This window comes from Aquarana catesbeiana, linkage group LG08 (assembly GCF_042186555.1).
Source record: "Aquarana catesbeiana isolate 2022-GZ linkage group LG08, ASM4218655v1, whole genome shotgun sequence".
NCBI lineage: Eukaryota > Metazoa > Chordata > Amphibia > Anura > Ranidae > Aquarana > Aquarana catesbeiana.
In genome coordinates this window covers 79462719-79487210 of record NC_133331.1, presented here as the reverse complement: position 1 = coordinate 79487210, position 24492 = coordinate 79462719, and the positions used below count along the sequence as shown (strand labels likewise).

Genomic DNA, 24492 nt, shown 5'->3' with positions numbered 1-24492 from the left:
ATAGGCCTTAAAGTGATCACCTTGTAAAACAACCCATTCCATTTAAAATAGAAATGCAAGGCAAACATCTGTGTATGGATATAACAAAACATTATAAATACCTTCTTTCCCCTTTCTTCTAATGCCCTGTACACACGATAGGATTTTCTGATAGAAAATGTGTGATAGGACCTTGTTGTCGGAAATTCCGGCCGTGTGTAGGCTCCATCACACATTTTCCATAGGAATTTCCGACACACAAAGTTTGAGAGCTTGCTATAAAATTTTCTGACAACAAAATCCGTTGTCGGAAATTCCGATCGTGTGTACACAAATCCGACGCATAAAGTGCCGCGCATGCTCAGAATAAATTAAGAGACAAAAGCTGTTAGCTACTGCCCCATTTATAGTCCCGATGTACGTGTTTTACGTCACCTCGTTCAGAACGATCGGATTTTCCGACAACTTTGTGTGACCGTGTGAATGCAAGTTTGAGCCAACATCCGTCGGAAAAAATCCATGGATTTTGTTGTTGGAATGTCTGATCAATGTCCGATCGTGTGTACAGGGCATTAGAGTGATCACATTTCCTCTGTTCTCATCTGCATTAGAGCTGGGGGAGGAGAAGCAACAGTACACTGATCTTCACAGTGTAAGGCTGTGCATGGGGGGCGTGTCAGGACAAGTCTGATCATTGGAGGAGAGCAGGCATAGCCAGAGAACTGACCACGGTGTGCTCTCCTGCTTAGTGTGGTCAGTTTTTAACAGGAAAGCAGAGGGACTGGCAGGAATTCCAGGGATTTCACACAAAGAAAGCAATGCAAAGAGAACAGGATACTTTTTTATCCAAGTACATGGTACAGCAGGCACATATTAGGAATATGAAATGCTGGGGTAACAAATGCTTTAAACTATATCTAACTGTGGGGGGGGGTGCCTTGACTGTGGGAAGGCAGAGATCCGTGCTTAGCAGAAACACAAGATCTCCATCTTCCCCTCTCAAAAAATGGCGGTCTGCCTTGTTTATATAAGCAGACCGTCGTTCTGCCTCTCCTGTAAACGATTGGCTGGTCCCGGCGGACATGGGGGCCTGCCAGACCCGCTAACTGGCTCCAGCTGTGTCCAATTACAGCGGGAGCGGGTCGCCGGTGGTGTGCGTGCTTCCCAGACGCAGTGCACAAAATCACGTACAGGTAGTCTCAGTATATATGCGTGGGGTGGTCCATAAGAGGTTAAGTTTACCTTCAGTGTATGCCATCATTGTACGTAACCACTTCTGGAGCCAAGTTCAGCACATTAAGCACCCAGGATGATTGCCAGGCCTTTGGATTGGGTGAAATAAATGTAATTATATGTTTTACACCAAACTTCCAAAATTCCAGACATATTTATTGCCCACTTCTGCTCATTTATTTATTTATTTATTTATTTATTCTTATTAAAGGGTAGCTATTTATTTTTTTGTGCTTTTTTAGTGCATATTTTCAGTGATAAAAAAATAAACAAAAATACAATTTTAGTTTCAATTCAGATGACTAAAATACGACTAAAACAGAAAAGGCATTTTAGCCAAAAGACTATGACTAAAACTAAATTGAAATTCGACATCAAACTAAACAGTGGTCAAAAAGCATTTTTTTTTTTTTATGATATTGAAGATTTTAGTCAACTAAAATGTTCTGGAGACTAAAATACGACTAAAATGTAAACAATTCAAAAGACTTAAATACGACTAAAACAGCATTTTAGTCAAAAGACTATGACTAAAACTAAATCCAAATTTGATGTAAAAATTAACACTGTTGGTGGGTTTCCTTGACAATCAGCCAGTTACACGGCAGCTTGCAGAGAATAATCATACAGGGGCCTGAACTTTCTAAAGATGTCTGAATTGGGGTCACAAAGGCATATGTAGAGAACATCATAAAACCCGCCTGAACCTAAAACCGTGGTCTTAAAATTCTTTAAAACGTAGACCTAAGATGGCAGCAGGACAGTCAAGCATTATCTGACCATCAAGCAACCATTTTTGTAAAAATTGGAACATAACCATGCGCAGTTGAATTCCTTTAGCGTACATGTTTACAGACTACCTTTGTTAGCCTCATCTCAGGATAACAGTAGTAATTATCCATAAAAATAAAACCAGAGATCACCTATTCCCCAGGAACGTTTGACTGGTACCCTGCAGAAATTAACCCTAGGCAAGTTAGCAGCTCGGGTCCCCATCCCTTTGATTGTCACTGATAAAAACTGCAATAGGCACAGAGATGCTGCCCCGTTTCATTCACCCCACCAAGAATGATCAGTTGGGACTGTCTTCTGCAGGCACCCATAGACAAATGCTGCCCCATTGGCATTGTCTGTACTAGCATTGCCAGCCCCATCAGACTTGAACTACCTATAAACGCACCCTTCCTTGTGAAATGACAGTCAGGGACACAGCTTTTAACAACTGCACTATTCACCTGGTTCACTGCAGAATAATGAAGATTATAGCTGGGTTCCCTAAACATCTACTGGACCCTAGGCTCATATCTAGGTTACCTTGTGAATGGCCCAGCTCTAGATGTATGGCAAAGTTCCCATGGATCTAACAGTCAACACCTTAACCAGCCAGAATCTCCCAGATCAGGTGATCACCTAATTTCTCTGGGTTTCTTCAATAGTTTCATCGCGCACCTGTGACTGTATGAACATTTCGAGAGGAAGAGAGAGCGGCGCCACTCTGAGTGTAGCATTTTAGTTAAAAAGCATCAGATTTATTAGGTCATATTCAGCTCACATTTGAGTAAAAATAGGTAGGCATGTGTGTAATAATGCCCTGTACACACAATAGGATTTTCCGACAACAAATGTTGGATTTGAGCTTGTTGTCGCAAAGTCAGACCGTGTGCATATTCCATAGAATATTTATTGTCGGAATTTCCACCAACAAATGCTTGAGAGCAGGTTCTCAAATTTTTTGTCGGAAATTCTGAATGTGTGTACATAAGTCCGACGCACAAAAGTCCACACATGCTCGGAATCAAGCAGAAGAGCAGCACTGGCATTGAACTTCATTTTTCTCGGCTCGTCGTACGTGTTGTATGTCACCGCGTTCTTGATATTCTGAATTTCCAACAACATTTGTGTGACCGTGTGTATGCAAGACAAGCTTGAGCCAACATCCTTCGGAAAAAAATCCACGGTTTTGTTGTCGGAAAATCCTATGGTGTGTACAGGGCATAAGTCTGCGGGAATCCTTTCCATCCAGCTGGGCAGGGGTGATCAGCAGTTCTGGACACTTTTTGAAGTTCCGAGGCTGGAGGAGATCAGCACAGCAAGCAGTGAACACGTCAGCCGTGACGGACAGGGGGAGTGGTAGAGCTTACACACGCGTACCTATTTCTACTCAAATGTGGGTTTAATATGACCTAATACATTTGATGCTTTTTAACTAAAATGGTACACTCAGAGTAGCGCCGCTCTCTCTTCCTCTCTCATTGCATATAGAGTCTCCTGCTCAAACAGCTGGCTGCCGACACTGATACTGTCTATCGCATACTATCGCATAGGTCTGGCTTTAGTAGCATATGGACTTTGCTCCTTAGGACACTTGTTGGACTTTTTATCTTTACCCCACTAATCCTGGTCACACTCCGCTAGCTGTTTACCTAGCGCTCCATATTTACATTACCCTGTATGCACATTTGCTGCTCTTGCAGTGTGATGACCAGCTATAGCTGCCAAATAGTTTCTGACACTTCTCTAATTGACTTATTTGAATTTAATCACTTGTTTTTTGCTTCTGTCCTGCCATAAAAAAGCAAAACTGACCTTTAGCTGTTTTTTTATTGGGTTTTATTACTTCACCTTCCTCTGTTAATAGTCTCCCTTTGCTTCTCAGTTCAGACTCCTCTGATTAGTCCAGGATCTTCCCAAGTGCAGTAAATCTTCTTAGACCTGTTTTCTGGTAATAAAAATTTTATAGTTGTGTCATAATGATGAAGAAGTCCAAGTTTAGTAGAGAAAAGCAAATTTCTAATGCAGAGCCTGCAACTTTGACTGGTTTGATATACTGTATCGTGGCCAAGGCAAGGGAACATTATGCCATGATATTGTACAAATCACATCTGTCTCGGTGAAGATGTACACTGTGTAAATCTTGTGCTGTCTTGTCTTTTTCTAAAGGAAGAAATATAGAATAGAAAAGTCCAATACTGGGGGGATGATTTACTAAAGTGTGTTTTTGCACCAAACATCCAATCATGTGAAAGAATTTTTTTTTTCTTGAATTCTTCTGCACATTGGACGTTTGAAGTTTAATTAAATCATGCTTTAGTAATTAAGGCTCTTTAGGGTCCATGCACACTAGGAGCAGAAAAAAATGCCAGAACCTCTGGCAGAAAAAGCGGCAGAAAAAAATGCTCATAGTAGCTCGTATTGCGCAAGTATTTAGGAGAGTTTATGGCATTTGCTTTTATAGGCGTTTTTTCCCAAAACTTTCCCCTCTGCTCATTTTTCATTGTAATCAATGTACACTTGAAAATGCTGATTGCTCCTAAATGCCATGTTTAGGTGCGTTTATGAATGTTTAGCATTTTGTTTCTGCCTGAAAACTTCTCTCTAAAACGCACTTGTGATGGGTTTCTAAACTCTCCTCTTGAAAGATGCCTGTAAACGTCCTAATGTGCATGGACACATAGGATAACATTGAGCTGCTTCTACAGGCAGGAGAAAAAACTCCAAACTCCTGTAGAAGCAACGTTTTGTAAGCCCAGTTTGCATGGAACCTTAAAGTATGTATCCAGCCAATTTTTTTTTTAGTTTTGCATAAAGTAGGGGACTGAGACATAGGATGAGACAAAATCTCTCTAGTGGGGGAATATACAGCAATAAAACAGCTTTTCAGTAGAGTAGGTAAAGATTGGCACATTTCAGGGGCTTTTATTGTTGCCTGTTTCCTCTCACTTCATGTACAGATACAGTGGTCATCAGGAAAGGAACAGAGAAATATCCCCTTTTAGGACATACATTAATAAAAAACATGTTAGATTCTCTAAGCCTTCTCTATTCTATCCTGTAGTAAAATAAATTAACAAGTGTTAAGCTGGCCACCCACTAGAAATATAGAAACGGAAAAGTGACAGCAGAAAAAAGACTGAGTAGTACTTTGAGTCTGCCCATTTATTTTGTTTTTTCTTTTTGTTAACTTTTTTGTCTAAGTATAGATCTACACTATAAAACCAAAAGTATTGGAACGCCTGCCTTTACACGCACATGAACTTTAATGGCATACCAGTCTTAGTCCTTAGGGTTCAATATTGAGTTGGCCCACCCTTTGCAGCCATAACAACTTCAACTCTTCCACAAAGTTTAGGATTGTGTCTAATGGGAATGTTTGACCATTCTTTCAGGCACTAATGTGGACGAGAAGGCGTGGCTCGCAGTCTCCACTCTAATTCATCCCAAAGGTGTTCTATCGGGTTGAGGTCAGGACTCTCTGCAGGCCAGTCAAGTTCCTCCACCCCAAATGCGCTCATCCATGTCTTTATGGACCTTGCTTTGTACACTGGTCCAAATCATTTGGTGGATGGGTTATTATGGTGTGGGGTTTCTTTTCAGGGGTTGGGCTTGGCCCCTTAGTTCCAGTGAGGAGAACTCTTAAGGCGTCGGCATACCAAGATATTTTTAACAATTTCATGCTCCCAACTTTGTGGGAACTGTTTGGGGATGGCCCCTTCCTGTTCCAACATGACTGCACACCAGTGCACAAAGCATTCTGACCTCAACCCGATAGAACACCTTTGGGATGAATTAGAGCTGAGACTGCGAGCCAGGCATCCCAATACTTTAGATCACGTAGTGTATGTTTGTCCCAAGCATGTTTGAAGTCATTTACAGTTGACTGGCTCTACTGGAAGTTTATTCCAAGCTTCAACTACCCTTTCAGTAAAATAATACTTTCTAAGATTAGTTTTGAACGTTCCACCAGTTAGTTTGAGGTCATGTCCCCATGCTCTTGATTTTGGTTTTATATTGAAAAAACTGCCCTCCTGAATCATTCTTCACCCCCCTTGATGTATTAATGTAGGTTTTAATTGTGTCTCCCTTTTCCCTTCTTTCCTCCAGTCTGTACATATAAGTTCCTGAAGTCACTCTCGATATGTTTTAGTCCCCAGACCTTTCACCACTAGTAGATTTTTGAACAAATTCATACGAAAACCCTCAGTACATTGATGACTTGATGAATGTTGTTTGAAAGAACTTTAAAATTTAATTTGCTTTTACATTTAAGTTAGGAATGATTTGACTTATTTCAGTCTTTTGTGATAAACCATTTCATTAGTATTTCACATGCTTTTTTATACATTATTATCTTGGTAAAATAAATGTTCCTAATGGATAACACCTATTACTAATTAACAAGTTTACTTGCTCTGCTTTCACCTCCAAAATGTAAAATGTTTTACGCCACGCTTAAAAATGTGCAATCTATTATTTTCAATGGAGAGAAACTGGAGAATTATTTTATTGAAAGTTGTCACAATTTGTGCGGTGGTCTTTCACCACTTTATTCACTAGCCTGTTTTTCTATTTTTTTCATGGCTACTTCCAAGTTCACATTTTAAATTTCTTTAAATTGGAGAAAATTATTGTGGCAAAATAGGGTAACGTGGTTATTTAAAGTGGTTAATTAAAAGCAATTTGTTGATTTTAATTAACCACTATGATTTTATGAATTCTATTATCAATTTGTTAGCAGTTTTTTGAGTCTTTTTTTTATTATTTTGGTTTATTTATTTTGATTTTTTTAATCCTGAACTACAGTAGTTGGTGTCCACAAGCCATAAAGGCAGGATGTTCAGCGAGATAGCTTTTTGTTTCCTGCTACAAAACTTTATTTTTTTTTCAAACTGCATCTGTAAACAAAAAGTAGAGTCTAGTAAATGGCTTTTTTTTTTCAAAATTTATCAGAAAATCTTGTGTTTTATCCAAGGTTTTCCTGGTGTCTAAGTAGGTGTCTAGGATTTCTGCCATGTACTTCAGTGGGATTGTCTTGTCTTCTGTAAGCATTTTTTTATTGCTTTTCCTTAAATTTTGTTAAGCAGTGCTTGTGAATCTTTGTTATATTGGCTAATCTATGGGGTGTTTAGCTCAGTGGTGAAGCCTGTTGTTTGGTTTGTTCTGTGTTCTCCTTTGCCTCTGTTGCGTGCCTCTAGCTGTGCTCCTAACTCAGAAGGGGGGAGTGTTGGTATCAAGTAATGGAATGTTAAGTAACTGTGACCCAGCGATAACCTCGTGCCCCTAAAAAAAATCAAAATGCTAAGCTGCTTTATTCTTCTTGCATACAAATGATGTTGTATTCAGTAGGTAGATGAGGCGCTCGTGGTGCACTGGTTTCAAACGCACAGATGGTTCTTTCTGAAAGGTTCTCCTTAATGAGATCACCAGGATTTCACTCAAGGTCCTTACAAAGGAGTCAAAGCATGACCCGAATTAGGAATAGAATGAGAATGTGTTTACAAATTAAAGACAAAATGCAGACTGGTATGAAATGACGGGTACAATTTTAGAAGCGTAAATGGTTCTCTAACAGTAGTAGGCTACAAGAATGGAATGGTGATATACATGGTTAGCAACTTTATTGCTGTGGACCTTCCTTGGCTGTTGTAGAAGGAACACACAATATGGGACAGTGTACTTTACTTGGTGGACTTTGTGAAAAGTGCACAGGCTTTGGATCTGACACCACTGTTTTATATATATATATATATATATATATATATATATATATATATATATATAAACATGAAGCACGTTTTACTGACAGGACCACATTCATAGACATATGAAAAGAGCAAAAATAGGGAAAAAGGGATTTTCAAGGTGCCAGTCTGCCAAAAGTATCTTTGTATTTTAACTTCCGAGTACTGACTTTTTTGGGGTTAAGAATGGAAACCGTGAAAATAATTTTTCCCCTATTTATGGTCTTTTCAGATATCTATGGATGTGGTCCCACCTTCTCTCTCTCTCTCTCTATCTCTCTCTCTCTCTCTCTCTCATGATCTCTCTCTCTCTCTCTCGATCTCTCTCTCTCTCTCTCTCGATCTCTCTCTCTCTCTTTCTCTCTCTCTCTCTCTCTCTCTCTCTCGATCTCTCTCTCTCATGATCTCTCTTATGATCTCTCTCTCATTATTTCTCTTTTGATCTCTATAATCTGAGATCATTTTAGTCAGGTAGGAGGCTGCATTACCTCACGGCACTTTTGGAGCACCTTTGATTGTTTACAGCAAAGCACAACAGCTCTTTTTCTCAGCACTTTAACACATGGACTTTACTTTTTGCACATTTATTATGATTTTTTTAAACTTTTCCACAACTAAAGGAATTTCATATGTTATGATTATCTAGGCCAGTGTTTCTCAACTCCAGTCCTCAAAGCGCCCCAACAGTTCATGTTTTCAGGATTTCCCTCAGATGAAACAGCTGTGGTAATTACTAAGGCAGTAAAACTGATCAAATCACCTGTGCAAAATAATGGAAAGCCTGAAAACATGACCTGTTGGGACGCCTTAAGGACTGGAGTTGAGAAACACTGATCTAGGTTTGCATCATGGATCAGCTTCTATTTGTGAATCATGTTGTATATGCAATTTTTTTTTATTCAGTCATATTTTGCACAGTTGGTTTTTCTAGGAAATTTGGGAGACAGTGCACCTTTTGTTTAATTAATTCTCCAAGATGTTTAGAACAATCTACCAGCCGAGTTCCTTCAAAAACTGTGTGCACAAGCACTGTGTGTACCTAGAAGAATTGATGCTGGTTTGAAGCCAAAGGGTAGTCAGACCAAATATTGATTTGATTTTGATTTTTCTTCTGTTCATTAAAAAAATAAACAATTAAAATATATATTTCTGAAAGCATTCCTATTTTTACAGCATTTCTTCATACCCGTATATATATATATATATATATATATATATATATATATATATATATATATATATATATATATATTAGATATATATTGATTGGTTTGCGCAAAAGATATAGTGTCTACAAACTACAAGATAGTTTTAGGGACTTTTATTACATTTTTTTTTACTGGTAATGGCGGCGATCTGCAATTTTTAGTGGGACTGTGACATTGCGGCAGACAAATCTGACACTTTTTGGGGACCAGTGACACACACAGTTATCAGTGCTAAAAAAAAAAAAAAGAATGATTACTGTATAAATGGCACTGGCAGGAAAGGGGTTAACACTAGGGGCCATCAGAAGGTTAAATTTTCCCTAGGGAGGTGCTTACTAACTGTGTGGGGCAGTGTCACACTGAAGGAAAAGAGAGAACTTGGGATTCAGCGTAGCTGAATCACAATATCTCTCTTTCCCTTCCTGGCAGATCCGCCGTTTGCCTTGTTTACACAGGCAGGCGGCTGATCCGTCTCTCCAAAGAACGATCAGCGGGTCGTGGCAGCCCTCGCGGCCTCTGGACCCGCAGATTGGCTCCCGCTGTGTCCAATCACAGCGGGAGTGGCACGCACGCGCCCCCTAAACCGCGTGCACAAAATCATGTACAGATACGGGATTTTGCGCACCTGGGCTGCCCAGCCCCAGAAAATGTACGTGGGGCGGTCCGGAAGCGGTTAAAGAAGATTTAGCCAAATAAATGATCACTAAAATCGCATCAAAGCTTTACCATGTAATTTAAAAACATTTTTTTTTAATCTGCAGCTTTCAATAATACTTTGTGATCTGACCATGAAGGTCCTGTTATAGGGTGACAACCCTCTCCCAGTTGTGCTCCTGCATTGAAACCCTTCCACACGAGCCATGGTGGAAACTGCAAGCTGCCCTGCTGACACTCACTGTTCAGACATTGGCCACTATTGTGACTTTCTAAAACCAGTCATGAACAATGATTTACAGCTATCACCATAGCCAGTGTATATAGACAGAAATTGTCTACAAGAGGCTGGAGGGGATCAGCGCCACTAAGATGCAAACAAAGGGTGAAAATATAATTTTATTTAAACAAAAATGGCAGTGGTTTATGAATAACAGTGGTTTAGCGAACTATATGCTGTTCGGTTAGGGTTCAAATCTGCATAAAATCTAAGGTTTGCCAAACAGGAATTCATTAACACAATTCATTGTGGTAAAGCAATTAGTAAATTCTTTAACATTGTTGTTATTACAGGCAGTTTATATTGTGCTGACAATTTACGCAGCACTTTGCATACTTTCAGTCCTTGCATTCAAGGAGCTTGCAGTCTAACCTCATAAGCATACATATAAATACTAAGGACATTTTACACAAGAGCCAATTCTCCTACCAGCATGGCTTTGGAGTGTTGGAGGAAACTGGAGTACCTGGAGGAAACCCACCACACCGTACAGGGAAAACATGCAAACTCCATGTTTATAGGTTCCTAACCTGAATTTGAACCAGGTACACCATCTTGCCAGGTAGACATGCTAACCACTAAGCTACAAATCTCTAATTAGGAGCAGCAGAGCACTTCCTCACTTCCTTCCTGAATTTACTCAGTCACCCCCAGTTTTAGTTTTACATCTCAAAGGGTTATTTTTTTTTATCTTTGTACTCTATTGCCACTTTTTATTGTATACATCAATTTTTAATTTCAATCGTTTTTATTGTTTTTTTCAAAAGAAAAAGAACAGAACAAGTTATTAAGACAGTGGCATTGTATATTGAATATGTGTGTACACTTCATTGCAGTGTACTAGGCTATCATCATATCGTATGGGTTTAGATACATTGGTTTAAACATATCTCATTGGAACTATTGTGCACACATATGTATTCTGAACATGTCAAACAAACGTAACATTCAAGTCATCACGATCTACTTGGGATAAAAACATTGATTTCACCTTAGATACATGAGTGTTGTCATTTTCTGGTGTAAGTCTGATGCCAGACCTTCCATGCTTTCGTATACATCAATTTCTAATTGTATATTGTGTGTTTATTGTTTTTAAAGCTAGAAAATTGAAGGATAAATATCTATGGAGATAAAAAAATTACACCTTCAGGTTGCATCTGAAGTGGGTATATAATGTGATTTTTGTGCAACTTTAGATTCAGATGCAGAGATGTGGGTAGCTGAAATTATGTGCAATTCTTGACTTTGAGGACATTTTAGGAAGAGAGCAGACGGATGACCCCATTGCTGGACTGCTGGGTTTTGTTTTGTCTATTCAGCAGGCTATTGGAGTGTTCTTGACCAAGCTGTGCAACTGCTTGAATGAAAATTGAAAATGTACTTGTGTTATCTGAAAGAGATTTTATTTCACAAGATTGTATGAATAAAAGTTCAGATTCTTTCGCAAGTGAAGCATCTTACATCCCTGTAATTATATAAACCTTGGTTTGAGAGCGTTTTGCAAGACAAGCAAAATTTAAAAATAAATTTTGACTTGATATACAAGTGATGTTTTGATATACAAGTAGGGTCAAGTCAGAACTGAGTATAAAAAAGAAGAGAGGTGCCTCTAAGTGTAGCAATATGGTTATATTTAATGAAGGTACAACATTTAGCAACTCACATGGTTGATGATTTAAACAGGCACATCTAAGTATGCAGGCATCCGGGGTAAAGCTGTCCACATAGACTGTCCTCCGCACTGCCTCTGACGTCATCCTTTGCACAAGCTCTTCAAGCCTCGCTTTCAAATCGCTCTACTGCAGGGTAGTCTTCCTGATCACGATTGCAGACTGGCAGCGGTGAGAGGCGGCTGTGTGGAGGACAGTTTATGTGGACAGCTTCACCCCGGATGCCTGCATACTTAGATGTGCCTCTTTTTAATCATCAACCATGTGAGTTCCTAAATGTTGTACCTTCATTAAATGTAACCATATTGCTACACTTAGAGGCACCTCTCTTCTCTTTTATACTCTGTAGCTTCTGCTGGATTTTGCTTCTAATCCCCTTGTGGAGGCTTCCATTTGTGGATGGACATTTTATGGTTACACAACCTGGTCACTTTGCTATAATCTTTTTATATGGACTATAAACTGAAGGACTTATGAATAAATGGTTGTGGAAACGAATCATCTGAGTTTCCATTATTTCTTATGGGGAAATTTGCTTTAATATACAAGTGCTTTGGATTACAAGCATGTTTCCGGAACAAATTATGCTCAATAATCCAAGGTTTTACTGTACAATATTTTTCCTATTGTTGTTCAAGATATTTACTGTTTTCACATTACCACAGTCTATATATTCCCACATTTTATGGTGCCTTAATATAAAAATAAAGGGATCTATTATTTCCATTTTTATAAAAAGACAGTTAGCATCTTGTCCTTGAATTCTATTATCAAATCACCTTGTAGTTCATCTAGCATCCCTTTCAATGTGTAAAAAGGCAGTATATATAAAACAATAAAATTGTGATAATACACTACAAACAGCGCTAGTGTTGAGCAAAAAACATAAAATCATGTGGCCAACTTCACACGAAAGTCCTTGAAGAGTAGTGAAGAGCATAAAGAGTGGTTCAGAGAGTGTTCATAGGTGATCATAAAGCAGAGTCTCAGTGTGCACCTTCCACCGGTCAGTTCATTTCCACCATGTGAGAACACGCTCCCCTCTGGGGGTTAAACTCACCAGAGCTGAAAAATATGTAAGCCTCCAAGGGAAGATAACCTCTTTAACCAAAACTGCTACCAACACCACTCATGGGGAGTCATGGGGGATCAGGACTCCAAATAAATCAATGACAAAAGAAAAGCGCACATAGCGTAATCCCATTTATTAAAAGAAACCCTTCACATCTCACAAAACCCCCCTCCATAAATATATGTACAAAATCACTGCAATCAATCAAGCAATGGAAGCATGTAAACTGTGCACTTCACCGTTCCGGAGATCAGCGTGATGCCCTCTGTTGAAGTCAGGATATGACGAAACGCGTCAGGCGTGGCCTACACGACGCCTGAAGTGACGTATGCGCTCCACCGCAGCTGGATCCACAACCAGAAAGTGTTCTCTTGCTTCTTGGGGCTCTGAACCGGCTGATCTCCGGAACGGTGAAGTGTTTTTTGCTCAACACTAGCGCTGTTTGTAGTGTATTATCACAATTTTATTGTTTTATATATACTGCCTTTTTACAATTTGATTGTGTTTTAAACGGCTGCTTTTACCGTATTATTTGATGCTGTCAGCCACTTTGTGATAACAAATTGGGTGATACTGGCATTTTTTAACCAATTTCATCTGTACTTTAGAACAGCATTTCTCTTTTGGCGCTAAGAGGTGTACTGCAGGCCCGAGTGAACACCTTTGTTTAATTATCCCTTTCAATGTGTTGATATCTGAAAAATGTATTTGAAATCATGCTTCCTCTTTTTCAGGCATATTGCTTAAAGAAGAGGCCAGTGTGGTTCGAAAGCTTGCACTACATTTTATTTAGTTGGCCAATAAATGGTGTCACCCTAAATCCAAACATCCACTTTTGTTGTTGGCTAACACAGTGCAAAAGCTTTTGTAAATTAAAACTATATGCATGGAATAAGAGAGAGAGTTATCCTTCAAGCAGAGGATACAACATTACAACACTCTGCTGCTGTTACTTTAGTTCTGAAAAAATCTTAAAATGGCCCTCAGAAGGTTTTAAAAGCACGTCTAAATGAAAGCAGTATACCTGAATTTGACTTGTGATTAGCTTGCTGAAGTCTCTATACAACAGAGCTCAAAGAAGAGTAGGAAGAAGCAGCCCAAGGAGCATGCAGATAGGAGAAGTGAACAGAGTGACCTGACAGGATCTTATCAGTATGCCCAGTTCTCCATTCACAGGATAGGGGTGTGTGTGTTGAAGGGGGTTTGGGGGGAGACCTGTAAGTAAAACGAGGACTGTTGCAGAAAAAGTTCCACTTTAGTATTGTACTGTGTGGCAGAGCTGTGTAAATCTCAGGACCGAATAGAGAGAAATACAAATCCTTTGGTAGGTAAAGCAGCTCTCATATATGTATTTCACTAATGTACAGTGCCTTGCAAAAGTATTCACCCCCCTTGGCGTTTTTCGAGTTTTGTTGCCTCACAACCTGGAATTAATATGGATTGTTTGAGGATTTGCATCATTTAATTTACAGAACATGCCCACAACTTTGAAGATTTTTTTTTATTGTGAAGCAAACAAATAGGACAAAATAACAGAAAATGTGCATAACTATTCACCCCCCTAAAGTCAATACTTTATAGAGACACCTTTTGCAGCTATCACAGCTCCAAGTCGCTTTGGATAAGTCTCTCTGAGCTTGCCACATCTTACCACTGGGTTTTTACCATTCCTCCTTGCAAAACTGCTCCAGCTCCTTCAAGTTGGATGGTTTGCGCTTGTGAACAGCAATCTTTAAGTCTGACCACAGATTTTTTATTGGATTGAGGTCTGGGCTTTGACTAGGCCATTCCAACACATTTACATGTTTCCCCTTAAACCACTCAAGTATTGCTTTAGCAGTGTGTTTGGGGTCATTGTCCTGCTGGAAGGTGAACCTCCGTCCTAGCCTCAAATCGCACACAGAGTGGTACAGGTTTTGCTTAAAAATATCCCTGTATTTAGCACCATCCATCTTTCCCTCAACCCTGACCAGTTTCCCAGTCCCGACTGCTGAAAAACATCCCCACAGCATGATGCTGCCACCACCATGTTTCACTGTGGTGATGGTGTTCTTTGGGTGATGTGTTGGGTTTGCGCCAGACATAGTGTTTTCTTTGATGGCCAAAAAGTTAAATTTTAGTCTCATCAGACCAGAGCACCTTACTCCATACATTTTGGGAGTCTCCCACATGCCTATTCGCAAACTCAAAACATGCTATTCTGTTTTTTGCTGAAAGTAATGGCTTTCTTCTGGCCACTCTGCCATAAAGTCCAACTCTATGGGGCGTATGACTTATTGTCATCCTATGTACAGATAGTTACTCCAGTCTCTGCTGTGGAACTCTGCAGCTCCTCCAGGGTTACCTTAGGTCTCTGTGCTGCCTCTCTGATTGATACCCTCCTTGCCCAGTCCGTGAGTTTTGGTGTGCGGCCGTCTCTTGGCGGGTTTGCTGTTGTGCCATGTTCTTTCCATTTGGTTATGATAGATTTGATGGTGCTTCTAAGGATCATCAAAGATTTGGATATTTTTTTATAACCTAACCCTGACTTGTACTTCTCTCCCTTATTTGTTTGGAGAGTTTCTTGGTCTTCATGGCAGTGTTTGGTTAGCGGTGCCTCTTGCTTAGGTGTTGCAGCCTCTGGGGCCTTTCAAAAAGGTGAGTATATGTAATGACAGATCATATGACGCTTAGATTGCACAGGTGAACATCATTTCACTAATTATGTGACTTCTGAAGGTAATTGGTTGCACCAGAGCTTTTTATAGGCTTCATAACAAAGGGGGTGAATACATACGCACATGCCAATTATCAATGCCAATTATAATTTTTTTATTTCTGAAAAATAGTTTTATGTATATATTTTTCTTATTTTACTTCACCAACTTAGACTATTGTGTTCTGATCCATCACATATGATTCAGATTACAAAAACATTGAACTAAAGGCTGTAATGTAACAAAATAGGTAAAAAGCCAAGGGGATGAATACTTTTGCAAGGCACTGTATGTAACTGGATTCAGCTAGTTTGCTTTGAGTTCAGTTTTAAAGGAGCATGTTACATTTTACATCCATATTTAGGGTGTAAAATGCTCCTATGCAGCAACCTCTCGACGACAGTGCTCCCTGCTTTGTAACAGCGTGCAGGGGATCTTCTCCATACACCCACTGTCACAATTTGATAACAGCATGGCCATGCAGGGTTCTGCCCTATCTCTGAATGAATTAGACTACAAAAACTGGCAGCCATTCAGACATTATGGCTTGTAGCTCTCAAAGAACTGCGAGGGCGCTGGTGAGCGCTCTCGTAGTTCATTGATCCTCCTGCCATTTGATAACTGCCTGCCCGTATAGGCAGACAGTGTACTTTAGAGTCTGCAAGATCCTGGCATTACACCTGCAATCTGCTTTAAAGGCTGCAGAGTAAAAAAAAATAATACATGCACATTTTTTTTCTGCAAACAGATGTGCATTTATTTTTATTTTTTTTACAAAAGGTGGCATTATCCTTTAAATAACTAGACTTTATGTTTAGCAGTAATTGCTTTTGCCACAGGCCTTAAAATAATGGTGTCTGAATAAAAAAAATGGTGTCACATACACCTGTCTATAAAAAAAAACTATAACAAAAAAAAGTTGAACTAGTGATAAGGAGGCTGAGGAGATTGCCAAGTCACTGCTGGAAGCGGAGCAGAATAATAGCTAAGCTGCTAAAATGAAATTGTACTTTGCTGTGAATTTTGAGGATGGAGTTACACCACAGTGCCTGCATCTACAGAGGTCAGTGTTGGCCTAATCTAAAGCTTATTTGCTGTTTGGTAAAAATATGTTAATATTTAAATGGCTACTGCCACTCACAACAGGTACACAGGAAGAGGTGGAGAGCAAAGTTTTGTGAATTTACATTAAGGCTTCAATGCTTCTTTTTTGAGGATGGATTGCTTCACAGTGTCTGCAGCTAAAGAGATCAGTCAATGTTTGTTTTAATGCTGAACTCCAGTCAGCTATAAAAATGTAGTAGTGCTCTCCTCCACTCCCACAATGTGGGAAAGCTCCCAATCTTGTAATAATAATTACGTTATCATGTGCGGGGAAAAAAAAAATTACAGAAGCTGCATATGTGAAAAGGTAGAAGGATGTAAATGAAGACCGGAATTTTGCAATCACATTTTATTTATTTATTTATTGCAAATTCTGAAAGGGAATTTTGGAAAATATAATTCTAACCTCTGTCTTTGGTTACCATTCTAGGGTGATAAAGAAGTATTTGAGAACTACTACAGAAAGCAAAGAAAAAAACAAGCTCGATTAGTTCTCCAGCCTCAGGCAAACATGGTATATATCATCATTTGGAGACTGTTATTAGGAACATTTCTAAAAATGGTTAGATGCAGAATTTTAAAATTGTGTTTTCTTTTTCCACTATAGCACGAGACGGTTGAGGGATACAGAAGGTATTTCAGCCAGATTGTGGGGTAAGTATAATGTAGCTAGGAAGCTTTACATGTATATGGCATCTGATATTTTTTCTAAATAATGAGAAAAGGCCAGTCCAAACCAATCAATCACAAATATATCTGGGAGAGATGAATCAATTACTGGCTATTTTTATTTTTCAGGATCTCCAGAGGTAAGATACCCCACTGGAGATCGTGAATGTGCCCATGGCCACCATGAAGTTCTACTACATGTACTGTATTCTATGTAATGTACAATAAAATGTTACTGAGAGATTATGATTTTGTCACACTTTGGCCTATACCCAAAAATGATGTATAGTATGGAGGCACCCATTTTGTGGACTACTCTATTGTTTCCGAGAAGGTAACTTATCAAGTCACAGTTCAAGGTCCCAGTTAAAGAAACCATGCTGTTCCACTAGCTAACACATTTAAGGGCTCATGCACACTGCAGCTCAAAAAAACCCTGCTTCTACAGGCATTTGAGCTTTTATTTCTCAGCCTAAGAAGAAGCTTTTGCTTTTTTGTGCTCTTTTGCGCTTTTTTTTAGCATAAGTGCTTTTTTTTTCACAAACCCTCCCCTCAGCTATTTTCTTCATCTCTATTTTTTTGTGCATTTTCAAGCTCTTTTGAGGTTTTTTTGCGGCTTTTTACACTTTTTCGCACATTTTTGGGCACTTAGGCGTCTTTGCTGCTCCAAAAGTCCTCTCAAAAGCATGAGTTTGGTGGTGGTGGTGGTGGTGGGGGGTTCTGCCTGTAACAGCATACCACTAGTGCCTTGAAAAAGTATTCTTACCCCTTGAACTGTTCTACATTTTCTCATGTTACAACTATAAATGTAAATGTATTTTTTTGTGATTTTATGTGATAGACCAATACAACGTGGGACATAATTGTCAAGTGAAAGGAAAATTATAAATGGTTTTCACATTTGTTTACAAATAAACATGTAAAAAGTGTGGTGTGCATTTGTATTCAGCCCCTCTGAGTCAATACTTTGTAGAACCATCTTTCGCTGCAATTACAGCTGCAAGTCATTTTGGGGATGTCTCCACCAGCTTTGCACATCTAGGGAGTAACTTTTTTGCCCATTCTTCTTTGGAAAATACTGTAGCTCAAGCTCTGTCAGATTGGATGGAGAGCATCTGTGAACAGCAATTTTCAAGTCTTGCCACAGATTCTTAATTGGATTTAGGTCTGGACCTTGACTGGGCCATTCTAACACATGAACATGCTTTGATCTAAACCATTCCATTAAAGCTCTCGCTGTATTTTTAGGGTTGTTGTCCTGCTAGAAGGTGAACCAGCTTCTATCAACTCTAACCAGCTTCCATGCCCCTGCTGAAGAAAAGCATCCCCACAACATGATGCTGCCACCACCATGTTTCACGGTGGGGATGGTGTGTTCAGGGTGATGTGCAGTATTAGTTTTCTGCCACCCATAGCACTTTGCTTTAAGGCCAAAAAGTTACATTTTGGTCTCACCTGACCAGAGCACCTTTTTCCACATGTTTGCTGTGTCCCCCACATGTCTTCTCACAAACTGCAAATGGGACTTCTTTTGGCTTTCTTTCAATAATGGCTTTCTTCTTGCCACTCTTCCAAAGGCCAGATTTGTAGAGTGCTCGACTAATTGTTGTCCTGTGGACAGATTCTCCCACCTGAGCTGTGGATCTCTGCAGCTCCTCCAGAGTTACCATGGGCCTCTTGGCTGCTTCTCTGATTAATGCTCTCCTTGCCTGTCCTGATAGTTTAGGTGGATGGCCTTGTCTTGGTAGGTTTGCAGTTGTGCCATACTCTTTCCATTTTCGGATGATGAATTGAACAGTGCTCCGAGAGATGTTCAAAGCTTGGGATATTTTTTTATAACCTAATCCTGCTTTAAACTTCTCCACAACTTTATTTCTGACCTGTCTGGTGTGTTCCTTGGCCTTCATGATGCTGTTTGTTCACTAAGGTTCTCTAACAAACCTCTGTGGGCTTCACAGAACAGCTGTATTTATACTGAGATTAAATTACACATAGGTGGACTCTATTTATTAATCAGGTGACTTTTGAAGGCAATTGGTTCCACTGATTTTAGTTAGTAGTATCAGAAGAGGGGGGTTAAATACAAGCCAAACTTTTCAGATGTTTAGTTGTAAAAAAATTGAAAACCATTTATCATTTTCCTTCCACTTCACAATTATGTGCCACTTTGTGTTGGTCTATCACATAAAATCCCAATAAAATATGTTTAAGTTTTTGGTTGTAACATGACAAAATGTGGAAAATTTCACAGGGTTGGAATACTTTTTCAAGGCACTGTATGTCTGTAAACTCCTGAAAAAAAAACATAGTGTGCATGGACACATTGGCTAACATGGATGGGAGTTTCCAGGCAAAATAAAATGAGAGCTCAAAAAAGCTCAAAAGCCTGTAGGAGCAGCTTTGTTGAGCTTCTTTAAAATGCAGTGTGCATGAGCCCATACAGTACCTGTACATAGAGGCAGTTGTGACATCTCTTTAGCATTTCCTGGATAGCTGCTGTGAAACACTGTACAATGGACTAGACTTACTTCAACTTGCCCTTTAGCTTCCTTTACCCCCCTTTTCTCCATTGGCTGAATTTCTTATTTTTTCTGTTGTTTGACCTATATCCAGCCAATTAGGAAAGAGGGGGTTGTATGCAGACAAATTGTAAGAATCAACTGTGCCTTCCAAAGTCTAATTTCCAATCTGAGTTTTCACAGCTGCTATCTAGGGATTGCTGGATAGCTGTGACAGTCGAGAGGGAGTTAAACGTAGCTTACAGCAGCCTCTATCCACAGGTAATATTAAATAGGATAGCCAAAAGAACACAGTTTGATTTAAATGATCAGAAGGATGTTTGTTAGAATCGGTGCCTTTGTTCTTTCAACAGTTAAGCATCTACAGTATTTAACATATACATTAAAAAAATACAGGAAAAGTTGCATATACCTTTCATGTATATTATTACATTAATATATGTAAATGTAGTCATAACTTTATCAAAAGGAATATGGATATTTGTGGGTAGATTTTCACAAATTAGGCTAATAGAGACAGTTTTTCTTTTTAAAACAGGAAATCGTCAGTGTTAGAAAATCTGACCCCCTTCTCCTTACTGATAGTATTTACCATAAACAGGATAATATTATAAAAATCCCTTCACCTAAACAACTTTTTTTACCATGATGTGATTTAGGTTTAGTGATCCCTTAATAACAGGTTCTCGATCCTGATGAGAAACACTGTGGTCATCCACATCTGCTATAATTAATGTGGTCATTAAAATGTCTAGAGACCACATTAAAGTCTATGGAAACCCTTAAAATGATCTTTTATATTCTCCATTTTGGTCTGTTAAATATACAATTGAAAGCATTTTGTTATATATGTTCGATAAGTGTACAAATATACCTGTTGTCTTGTCCTGTGGTCTTATCAGAATTTCAGATGAGTCCTGTGTGCACTTCTTGTGTTTTCTCAAGGAGCCCACCCAGTCCATATCTTAGGACTACAAATTGACCTTGATGTTATATAGAATAGACTAGGGGTGGGTCTGATTAGTTCAGGAAAATACAATTGGCAGGGCTGACACCACTCAAGTATTGCAGATATGTACTGCATTATATTTTTACCAAGACATACACGTTAAAGCCCAGCTTAGGCCAACTCTTTTTTAAACTTTGTGGTAGGGGAAGGCTTTTTAAACTTTGGGGAGTAGGGAAGGCTTAGAGGCTTTCTCATGTGTTTATCATTACCTATTTTCCAATGACTTTCTACTACAGGCATATGGTGGCACAGGCAAAGGAACTAATGAATCTTTCTACTGAGCGCACAGGCAGCAATAAAAACACTTTTTTATTGGTGCAGGGAAGAGTTAGAACCAAGTTTTATAACTAAAGAGACGAGAGGAAATCTTCTCAATGAATTCACAGACAGCACTAGCAACTTGACAAAGGTGACCTGTTATATTGTATATATTTTTGCGCCGCTCAAAGTAGAGGTAAAGGCATAGCCCTCTGTCCCAGAACTTGGGGTGCAGGCTTATCCTGATACTGGTCCAGAGGGCTATTAAGTGTAAAGAGGAAAGGATCGCCGCTATTTCCGACCAGCCCAGGTGAATTAATGTTAAGGAGCGACCTCAGCCATTGGCGTGGGGGAGACATGTAGGCTGAGGTCGCTTCTTATCGTTTATTTGCCTGGGTTGGTCGGGAGTAGCTCCGAATCCTGGGAGTCATGCTACTCCCGACCAGCCAAGGTGAATAAACGATAGGGAGCGACCTCAGCCCTAGGTATGGGGGAGACATGTAGGCTGAGGTCGCACCTTATTGGTTATTCGCGTCGGCTGTTCGGGACTAGTGGTGATCCTTTCCTCTCTAAACTTGACAAAGGTCTTACTGGGGTTGATTTCCTAAAACTGGAGAGTGTAGAATCTGGTGAGGCTTTGCATGGTAGCCGATCAGCTTTGAACTTCAGCTTGTTCAATTAAGCTTTAAAAAAACAACCTGTAACTTGATTGGTTTCTATGCAGAGCTGCACCAGATTTTGCATGTTCCAGTTTTAGTATATCAATCCCACTGTGTCCCACTCTTAGCAAATCTTGGGTGGAGTTGGTTGTATGGCCAGAGTTAGAATATATGCAAAATATGTCACGTTTCTCCATTACTCTGATTGCAGGTTTTTTGTTGTGGAAGATCACATTTTGCATGTGACTCAAGGTCTGGTAACAGGGACCTATACCACAGAGCTGTGGACCATGGCGCAGTCAAAGATCATAGCTGCCCTACGCACACATTCAGTAAGTGATACCGACCATGGGTTTCTTTTATGAAGAAGAGTCTTCTGTACGTTGAAAAGAAGAGTGATGTCAAAGTGAGAAATTGCCCTTCCATCATGGTGCTTTTTTTGTAATTAGATGTTGCTCAGATTTAAGAGGAGACCTGCCAGGCTTTTGTTTTTTCCCAGAAGACTCAGGCTGTGAGCCACAGCCATGGGCTATTTGCATAATCCTTCTCTGATTTACAACTGACTGGGCCCTCAAAACTCACTCTGAGTCCTGTACTTTAGAATATGCAGAGTTAATCTGCTGTTATTATTGCAATCTGTCCTCATTAGTCTCAACTGACCTCTTCATTAGAACAGACTGAATAGTTCAGTACTGGGAGCACCACCAGGAAATAGTTCCTAATTATCATCCCAAATAGCTAGGCCTCAAGATAGGCTCAGCGAGCAAAGCTTTATAACATGTCATCAGGTTGCAGAGCTTGACTTTGGGGTCATACTTGGGTCTTAAAGTGCCTGACTTTGTTGCAAGATATCTGATGTTTGTAAAGGGACAGACAACTATAATGAGTATCACTACCCAAAAGGCAAACTGGGGGTATTTGAACCAAATGATATTGTTTGGGGCTGGTTCTCTGAATAATTCAAAAAAATAAAAAATAAAACAAATTTCTTTGCATTATTGGACCTAAAATTAACTTTGTGTCAGATGACTTGCAAGTAACGTTATCAATAATGGTACCTCAATTCCATGTTTTGATTGCACAAAAACAACGGCAAAAACCTCACTAGTTTTTTTTCCTTTTGCTTTTTTTTTTTTTTTTAACCGAAAATGAGCGAGTTTAACCTTAGAAAATGAATATAGAAAATAGTTAGGGACAAGGCTACCAATTTTTCTATTCGAGTTTAACCTTAGTTGTGTTTAGACTGCCAGTTAATTTAAATGGACTGCCTAATGCACCGCAATGGACCAAAAATCTTCCCTGCAGAATTTTCGGCAATGCATTGCAAAGCACAATAGTGAGTTAACACAAGTTGTGGTACGCTGCAGTGTGGGTGTCTTAGGAAGGTGCAATGGCATGCCGTTTAGAAAAAAATGGCATTGAACCAGTATGCATTACAGTGCATTGTGGTAATTCACTCCACATTATAGTGCTATGAATGGGTTATAGGGTGGGTGAGTTGTAGGAGGTGATAATAAAGGCTTCCTTGACCTCAATTTTATGTTGTTAGCTGCTTCAGTTCATGTGCTTTTATATGAATTTTCCCCAATTTAACATCATTTTACTGACATACATAAATTAGTATGTTTGTATAAGAAAATATTACTTTATATGCATTGGCTACAAAATAAATTGATTTAAAAAAAATGCAAGCAATTCTAAAAGAAATTAATTAAAATCAAATGTATTTATTTAAATGTTTGTTATTATTATTTAATTGTTTTAAATGTATCATTGATTAAGTAAAAATTAAAAGGAGCAATCATCGTTTTTATTCACGCCGTTGTGCAAGGCCTTATTCACACGGGCGTACCTATCCATACACCTGTGCAAAGAGCTGTCTTTGCCCGCGTGGGATCTACAGACAGTTCAATTCATGTTTATTGGGATGCAAAAGCTGCAAGGACACAGATGCTGGTCCCAATTTGACACCCGCACAGTCATGGGTGCTTGTCCCGTATGAACACTGTCTGTGTTTGGGGTCACGCACTGTGTCCATGTGAATAAGGCTTTAGGTAGCAACAAAGGTCTTTGGCTGAGATAAGCAGAGGAAAATCTTTGGAAGCATGGAGTCATTATTCATGGGAACTGAACCATTTAATAATATTCTAATTATTTTATTACACGGCACATTGACACAGGTATGTCCTGCTGATGTGAATTGTGCCTTAGGGCCCATTTACACCTAATATTCTGCAGTAAAACAGACATTTTACTGCATCAAATTGCATTTCATGTAGAAAGCCCTTTCATTACTATGTGGCAGGCTTTTAAAAAAGCGGACATTTATGTGTTTATTTGCATTGTGCAGGGGCAATAAATACTCACAAACCCATGTTTCATGCAGTTTTGTGCATTTTATAGACATCCATACCATGGCAAATCGCTACTCCATGTTGCATAATGCAAAATGAAAGCAAAAGTGCTTTCAAAATGTACAACACTGTGCATAAACATATGAAATAACACACATCACAAAGTTCACAGGTGTGAATGGGCCCTTAGTGTATAATTCCTGACACCGGAGCCGACAGGCAGGGAGGGGAGGGGGAGAGGAGGACAGGAGGGCCGCAGATGACGGAGGCACGTAAACTGAACACGGTGTCAAGGCTCAGCAGGCATGATACACCCTGGTCAGTTTACATAGGGGAGGGCAGAAACTGGCAGGATCAGCCAAGTATTTCAGGTGTTACAGGGGCTAAATTACACAAAGCACTGTGCTGTATAAAATGCTTTAAAGAAGCAGGATCAATTTTTAAATGAAGCAGATGTAGCTTTGTTATTACTATCTATGCATAACTTGTGCTGGTACATCCTTCCATCGTTAAGTGACTTGTATGTTTAGATACTCGCTGATTCCTGTAACTAATATGTTACTTGCATTAGAGTGGAATTTCATGTAACTAAAAACAAAAATATATT

The 24492-nt window shown here is 39.3% G+C and overlaps 1 protein-coding gene across 8 annotated transcripts in view; it reads left to right on the top strand.

Annotated features, from left to right (window-relative positions):
• The window catches only part of EXOC6 (exocyst complex component 6), a 404697-nt gene that overhangs the window by 165402 nt on the left and 214803 nt on the right, over window positions 1-24492 (top strand). For all 8 annotated transcript variants that reach the window (XM_073596039.1, XM_073596037.1, XM_073596038.1 and 5 more), the window contains 3 exons: window positions 16848-16931; window positions 17025-17071; window positions 21743-21863. In XM_073596039.1, the coding sequence (XP_073452140.1) occupies window positions 16848-16931; window positions 17025-17071; window positions 21743-21863 (252 nt within the window). The remainder of the gene's footprint in view (window positions 1-16847; window positions 16932-17024; window positions 17072-21742; window positions 21864-24492) is intronic.